The sequence below is a fragment of the Motacilla alba genome, chromosome 4 (genome assembly GCF_015832195.1).
Source record: "Motacilla alba alba isolate MOTALB_02 chromosome 4, Motacilla_alba_V1.0_pri, whole genome shotgun sequence".
Lineage (NCBI taxonomy): Eukaryota > Metazoa > Chordata > Aves > Passeriformes > Motacillidae > Motacilla > Motacilla alba.
In genome coordinates this window covers 37,214,250-37,222,612 of record NC_052019.1, presented here as the reverse complement: position 1 = coordinate 37,222,612, position 8,363 = coordinate 37,214,250, and the positions used below count along the sequence as shown (strand labels likewise).

General features: G+C 35.1%; 1 protein-coding gene across 1 annotated transcript in view; it reads right to left on the bottom strand.

Moving 5' to 3' along the window:
* Positions 1-873: 873 nt before the first annotated feature.
* NEK1 (NIMA related kinase 1) overlaps positions 874-8,363 on the bottom strand; it is a 45,831-nt gene continuing 38,341 nt past the window's right edge. Inside the window, exons 31-35 of the mRNA XM_038134529.1 lie at positions 7,537-7,748; positions 5,353-5,486; positions 4,942-5,074; positions 4,050-4,058; positions 874-3,181 (exon numbers count right to left, since the gene is read on the bottom strand). Coding sequence (XP_037990457.1) covers positions 3,168-3,181; positions 4,050-4,058; positions 4,942-5,074; positions 5,353-5,486; positions 7,537-7,748 — 502 coding nt within the window. The 3' untranslated portion in view covers positions 874-3,167. The remainder of the gene's footprint in view (positions 3,182-4,049; positions 4,059-4,941; positions 5,075-5,352; positions 5,487-7,536; positions 7,749-8,363) is intronic.

Below are 8,363 nucleotides of genomic sequence, written 5' to 3'. Positions count from 1 at the left end.
AGCCGCACGGGGCCGCGGCGCCGCGCCCGCGCTGCCACCTGGCGGCTCAAGGGCCGGCACGACACCCGCAGCCCTGCCTTCCTGCGAATTCGGGCAAAGTTCTAAAGCTTTAGAACAACGAGTGTTTGAGTAAACATACAGCATTTATGCTCACACGAGAGCAAGAGGGACAGAGAAGCAGAAACAGCTGAAGTAGGAATTACTAGTAAATAATGCAGATTTCTCAAGAGCACGAAGAGCCTTCTTAGGAATGTGGTAGACTGGAACTTGATTTAAATCAGCCATTCCCTTACCAGACCATGGAAAAACCTGTGCTCCACTTTAGTTCACGTTGCCCAACATTTTTCTGAAGTTTCTTCTAGTAGTAGCTTCAACTGTGCACTCATCAGAGTTCAGCAAATTGAAGAACAAAAGCCTCTTTAGGCTCAGTTATTCAAAGAAGGTTTTAGGCATCGGTGCTCCCAGTAGAGTATTGTACCTGTTCAGCTCAAACTGGCTCACTGCTGGGGGTCTTACTCCTTTCTGCTGATGGATTTTTCCTTGTTTGGTTGTTTTGGTTTTTTTAAAACTTTCCTCAACTGAACTCTAAGTTGGCTTCAAGGGTCAACAAGCAAGTCTGAAGACAGAGACATCAGTGCTATACAATTCACAGAATATGTTTTGTGTGAAAAATACCATTCTATATCTCAGTTTGCTACTAGAACTACAAGAGAAAATTCTTCAAGGTGAATGTCATATGCACACAAGCCAAATACTCAGCTAATTTCAATAAACTGCACACAGACCAATTAATTATCTTGCAGCCACACTGTCCTTGATGGCATTATAGAATACATTAAATATGGATTTAACATTTCAGATGAAAGTCTTTCTTTTACAGGCAAACTTATTTACTGTGTCAGTTATAAGTTAGCTTTTGAGAGATTTCAAGGATATTCAGTCTTGAGTGGCAGGTTTGAAGATTATTCTTAAAAAGCTGTCCACCATCTACATGTATTTTTCAAATTATTAATTGGTAAAAAGCTCTATTTGTAAATCTTGCAGTCTGCAGATTATGCCATGTTTCTCACCAGAAGGAAGCCAGTACACTGCATAAGAGATGAAGACTGTCAATAATGATATGCTTTCAATTTAAAAGAAGTGAACACAGCCCAATCCTTAACTTCAGTAAGACTATCACCTTAAGGGGGTTCAAAATCACAGGGGAACAGAATATACGAGTTGTGCATTTTGTTGTTTCCATGCAGTTATCCTATATTATCTTAAATCTAAGATCTAAGGTTTTGAGTCCTCTCTTCCTCCAAAAGGGCAAGGTATGATTTGAGAAATCAAACCTGAAAAAGGAAAATAATTCAGAGTCTTTAGGGTGTATTCGCTATAAGTCATGAGTGACGTAGCTCATGAAGATCATCTCTCTGAATAGATTATGCAGCAGTGGAAAGTGAAATGGATGAGAAACCTGGTAAAAAGTTACTGTGGGAAGTTAAGAAAAAGGAAATAAAGAAGGAAAGGGAATGAAAAAAGAAGCAGCATAGCCCAGAACCAACAATGTTTCCAAAAACTGCTCATGGTTTCTCATCAGATGAAGTAAGAGATGTTTATCAAAGAAATAAGGATATAAAGAATAATCTATTAAAGGCAATTTTTTATTCTTATTATGAATAATTTTATTCTCACCGCAGATTCCCACAATACTGCTGAACTAGAGTAAGTTTGGTATCTGTCTAAAAAAATTTAACCCTTTTCAGTGGGCAACATTTTAATAATGACACCATAAAGCAATTATACAAAAAACATGTACATATTTTGACAGTTTAAATAATAAATAAATATATATATACTTGTTTTTACTTTGTGGAAAAGCAAGTTTTGACAGTTTTAGATTGAGACTCATTTTAGCTGAAAAAAAAAACAAGAAACCAAACCTATTTTTCTTCAATAGGGCACTTGAAAGTTTGACAGTTCATCAAATCTGTAGCAAGAGACTTATTGTAATGGATAAACCAGTAAAGCTGACGCAGAGATGATGACTGGAAAACAACAGAATCCCTAATGCCTATCCTGTATAGTACTGCTTCAACACAAGGAATGAGGAAATGTGTGTCAGAAGAAACCTGGTCTGGCTTATAGGGTGGTGGAAACCAAGCTGTACAATACAGGAGCCAGAAGATGTAGAGTATTACACAGCACTTGTGGCTGCAACGTTTCATTTTCCCCTCTGGCTGCTGGAGCAATGATGAGAACACGGACTTCAAAGCCAAACTGCAAACTCCCTCCCCCTTTTCAGTTCAACAGTGTAGTACATCATCATTGACCAGATTACAATATTCAAGAGAGGTAAACAACTGGGATTTTTGGGAAGGGGATAGGAAAGGGGAAGAAGAAGAAAAACAAGAAGAAAAATTTTGGAAAAAAGAGTATTCTAAGTCCAAATGGATTTTACAATCCCAAACCCCCTCCAGACATTTCAATGATGACTTATGTACCAGTTTGCCCTAATTAAGAAACACCATCAAGATATTTCAGATGTGACAGAAGCCTTCAGCTTCAAAATACAATAAAAGTGAAATGCTTGAACTGGACCACTAGATTAAGATACTATTAAAAAACCATGAGGGTCAATAAAAACAAAGCTATTTCTTTGTGTAGGTGTAAAGAAAAGCTACTTGAAGTATGTAAGTGAATAGCTAGATGTGAATACTTCCACAACACAGTAATGCGTCCAACTGTTCAACCATACCAGCTATCTGTTCATATGGCAGAAATTCTGTTTTAATTCTAGGTCTCACTTTTGTATCAGAATATATACAGGTATTTCTTTCTCTGTTTCTTTTGAAATTTGAGAGGTTACAGGTTTGGGTGTTTTTTGTTTGGTTTGTTGAGGTTTTTGGGTTTTGTTGATTTTTTTTGTTGTTGGTTGGTGTGGGTTTTTTAAAATGTTGGGCCCCTAATATTTAAGGAACATGTATGCAAATCCACACAAGAGAGCTCTAAAGGTATCTCAGTTTAAAAGGCATGTTTTTTCTCTTTTTCATACAATCAACATTCTTTTTTGAAGTCTTGCCTCTCCTGCCCCATGTTACATTCTCCACTACAATTTGTTGTTCAGCCGTGCAGACTTCGGACACCGGTGTGTAGTAAGCACTAAGGAATTTCCTGAGTCAGGTTTATTCATCATTACCTGTACAAAGTAAAGAGGGGGAGAGAAGTGTGAAAAGGAGAGACACACAGACACAAGTGAAGCTAGGGTTACAAAACAATCTAAAAACCCCATTTCAGTAAGCAACAACACAAGAATACACTAAGTCTGTCACCAATGAAGTGACCATGACCAAAGCTGCCTTAAAGCGCTACACACAAATAGTGAACATCGTGTCATCTTGGATTAGTGAATTTAAGATAGTTGCACCTCAAGTGGCCTGCTTCAGTTAGAACAATCCTCTTAGGAAAGAGGAACAGAGATTTTCCCCCAACATTTCTTATTTGAAGAGTGTAAGGCTTTTGAGACAGAAGCTCATGAAGATCATTCCGTCTGTCACTTGTCCTCTATTCACCCCTATTAGCATATGACTTTTTAATTCAAGTGTCTGAAATGTATAGAATTACTTTTTCTTATCATTTTTGGATGCTACCACAGATTTGTAAAATACAGAATTAGAACTGTATTTGAATCTAATAAAAATAGCCACTTGTTAATCAGCATTTTGTCAGATGAAAGTCAGCTCATTTTAATAGGATTCACTCAGACAACAGCTTATAATTTATATGTAAACGTTTCAGCAAATTTTCATTTAAGTCTTTCAGTACTAGTTTTAAACTATCCTTAAAGCAGAGTAGCAAGCAAAAGAAAATGGTAACACTACAGCAACCATTTTCTTATTATTTCACATTGCCAGTCTTTTGGACACTTGAAAAATGGACTACTACAGTGCATCTTTCCAAATCTGCCACTAAATCAAGAAATTGTGCCTGAAAAATATTTTTCAGACATTTCTCTGTCACACTTCTCTAACACAGCATGGAAACAACATGAAAACAATTATTCTTACCTAGCAGTTCTATATCAGTAGGAAAAAAATTGGGAAAATGTAATTTGGATTAGAATTTAAAAAAAACTATTATGTTTTTCTGACTACTTTTAAGACACCCCCCCCAAGTATTCACATAGAAAAGTCATAGAAAGCTGTACCCTTACTTGACCTTGCACTACCAATGCAACACATTCGTAAAAAAATAAAAAATATGCAGAAAGTATATATTGGTTAACATGCATTAGAATATTTTTTTGAAAATTGAAATGCAATAAATAGTGATCATTGCACATACTTTTAAAACCAATATATGATGTTTCTAATTTCTATAAAACTAATTAAAATTTAAAATTTCTTCTTATTTTCATGTATTACTGAGACACCAAATAAGATGGATGGTACATACACATCAAGGTCTTCTGAAAAATGCTAATTATAGGATAAAAAGCTCCATGAAATTTCTGAAAAGGAGTGATGCTGCAGCCTATTAAAAGTAATATTATAGAAAGTGTAATACTATTTTAGCTAAAAGTTTATTAATTCTTAAGATAAAATTGGTTTTGATTCTGCAAGTTTTGTGCTGGATTTCCTTTCCCCATCTGTGAAACTGTTTTACAGAAATTAAATAATTATATTAAACTTTTTATAGGCCAATTATTGCTACAGTTGACTGTACATGCAAATTCTGTTTAATGAGAATGGTCAGCAAAGTTTGCCACATTTTGTTGCAGGAATAAAAATAACCTTTGTGGAAAATTTTAATTAATTTAGTCAATAAATATACCAAAGCACAGACATGTTCTAAACTCTGTGATACTATGGTGTTTTAAAATTATATTAGAACCTATATTGTATATGACCAAGAAAGAACATAAGACAAGCCATAATTGCCAAGATACATGGAGATTACCTTCTTGGTAGGCTCCATCTGCCATTACTAGATGAAGTATTTTGGCATACAGGTGTTTGTGTTCATTTCCAAGAACAGTCTGAACTACAGTTGAACAAACATCAATATTTTCATCTTCATCTTCAAGTATAGCCTAGTGGAAAGAACAAACCATGTTGTCAAAACTAAAATGGGTATAAAATTAAACAGTTCAAATCTATTAAATGCAATTCATGTTATACCAGAAGATTTTCTCTTTAATCCACTGGCCAGGCATTTTCTCTGATAATATTTTAGTGTGTCAAAACAGATTAAAAGACTACAGAAAAAACCTTTTACTCTAGTTACACAAAGTAATTAGTTAACTGGCACAGCAAACAGTCCTAGGTGCTTGTTTCTTCAAATATTTCCACTTGAACTTATTCCACAAACCTTTATTTTCTCATAAACTTCAATTAATTTATCAAAGCCTATTTCCTGCTCCAGGTTATATCTCAACTCTTCTAAATGGCTGAAGACACTATCACATTCTTCACATTCACTGGCAATCTCTCCATCACTATTATCTAGAAAGAAAGAAAACAACAGTAAAACCCCTTCAGTTCTCCTACATTCCTAATGTTGTTTCTAAATCTCCAAAACAAATATCCTTTAAAAGCAACCAAACAGGTAAGCTCAGGAGCAATGGATAATGTTTGCAGATGTTCTGACAACGTGCAAGAAAATAGCAATAGTCCCTTTCTTTAAAAAAATCCTGAATCCCAAATGGGAAGCGTCCAGCTATCCCCTCTAAATCCCCACTCTGACAATTAGCCATAGGGGTATTCAGCCTGAAGGAAAATAAGGCACGGTCTTAAAGCAGAATTTTAGTTAGCAAAGTAGGTCAAGTTCCATACCACCACTCTATAAATTTCTGAGGTGGAACTCATGAAGGGTTTGGCGGCTGTCCCACTTAAGGGAAAAGAGTTCCTTAATAAAACAGCTGTCTTCTAGCAAAAAATGAGGACATGTATGTTACCCATCCATTACTTTCTGTTCTGAGATGCATCTTCTTCCATGGAGCAAGTCTAAAAACCCAGTGCTAATTTAGCTACAGAGCTCCTTGTTCTTTTATAAGTGTATCTCCTTTGTGTAGCAAAATAAGTATGCCGAATGGTACAATAAGATACAGGAGAGAAATCAAGATAATTTTTCTTACAGGCTTCAGAAACCTTGAAAATAGGTTTGTAATGGTAAAACATGAGGTAAATCTAACAAAAAGGATGTTTTAAAAAATACAAGACAGAATCCCTATGTAAAATTCTATTGTAAAATGCAAGAAAAAATACTTTCTTAAATAAGCGTTCAAATTTGGAGAGAACTTGTCTAACAGGGAAAAATTTCATACATTTCAGAGCATATATCAAATCTTTAAATACTATTACCTGGTAATAGATCACAGACTTAATGAGGTAGTATTAGAACTCTACTACTTACAATTCTTATATATGACTAGTGTAAGGTATAGTCCTGACCAAATCACATCCTTCATTCAAGTATCAACAGTCAAATCAATTAGAAAGTATCATAAAGTAAAAAGTTGTATATGGGTTAAAAACCCATTAGGTTATTTCTAATCCTCTTTTTAACATCTAGATCTTGAGAAGATTTTGTCTCAAGGTCTATCTGTTACCCTTTTGAAGGCTGGCCTGCCTTCCTCCCTGCCCCAACAATGAAACTTTAAATTCTTACGGAATATCTAGAAGGTAGGACACTGGTATTAAACTCTAGCACTTACAACAACAGCAGAATCACAGACACAGATAATATTGCATGGTATCAGTGTATAACATCAGCACTGCCACAAAATTAAAGACATTAACAAAGTTTATTTTACCTTAAAATAATCATTGGAATGTAGTATCAGGTGTTCAATTTGTTGAAAATTTTCTTCAATAAAAATTACACAAAAGCTTTGTTTTAGATGAGTTACTGATTTTCTGTATCTTTTCATAACTGTATTTCTAGTTGCACTTCATTTTACAACAAGAGTAAAATACTTCCATTTTCACAAGAATTTAAAGTACAGAAATGAGACTTCAGGAAGTTGTGCATAGCTAATACAAAATGCTAAAAGCGGTAATTAATTTATCTGTCTCACTTTTAGCCTGACTGCATTAATACCTAATTTTGGCTAAGGACAAGGTGAACAATTTCATGTTCCTTCTGATTGCCTGTTAAATTACTTAACTGTAATTTAAGCTGAATCCCAGATACTCCAGTCATGTCAATTGCTATTTCTTTTTCACACTTACAGCCATGAATTATTCAAGACATACAATTCATTCTGTCTTTGATCTTCCTTGAAGCCAAGTTTTAGACAATTTAGAGAAAAAGGCCCTTACCATCACTACCCAACAAACAGCCAAGCTTTAATTTGCAACATGTAATGTCGCTTAGATGTTGACCTTAACATTCAGAAAGTCTGAATATAATCTGATTTTTTTTAACTTATGCATAAAAATTATCAATTAGAGCTTTACTTTGTTATAAGTTAACAAAGCTAAAACATTATTCTGTATCTGAATTTTTAACATGAATAAATGACTTATAAAACAGGTATAACAGAAATTATACCTGACTGCCATTCTTCATTAAGAGCACTTTCACTGCTGGGGTTATTTTCATCTCCATCATCCAGCTCAGTACCATTTGTTATGCATTCCATGGCATTAGCCTTTAAAGTAGACTCCTCTTCTTCACTCAGTTCCTCACTTGGCTGCTCCCTAAGCAATTGTTCCATTGAATCCCGGAGCTCCTGCAAATCTCTATCTGTCTCTCCAAACATACTAAAGGAATGTGATATAAAGTTTATATAATTAATACTTTGCAAGACAAATCCTGTAGAAAGAGCTAATTTCTTTTGTTAGCAGCAAATTGAAAAACCAGTCTAGCAGGAGGGGAAAAAAAAGGCACACCCTCCACCCTCCTCCCCCAGCTATTTGTGACCTCAGACCAATATGACTACAGCATTGATACCTTTGTATCATGCAACACACAGGGAATAAACAGATATCCCACAGCCCATAAAAAGACAGTACGTCCTCAGCGCAACTTTATTTAGTAAGGTAATTTCCAAATCCTTGTATTTGTGCACTATTATAGAACCCTGGCAAATATAACATTTTCAATCCAGATAAAAATGTGTCTGGAGCAAAACAGATCTAGATCTAATCAGACTATCAAAGCTGTGGGAAATAGTCAATTCCAGGGTCAGATTTTGAAGCCCCTGAAAGAATTTGGGGGACCTGAAGAACATTTTAATTAAACAGTAGAGGAGATAAATGAGAAAGATTCCCAGAACATAGAAAGAAAGGAAATATTCAAGAAATTTTTATTTCTAGAAGAGCAATAGCAATCAGCTTTGAGTTGCTTGAGCAAAATGCAAGTTGCAGACACCAAAC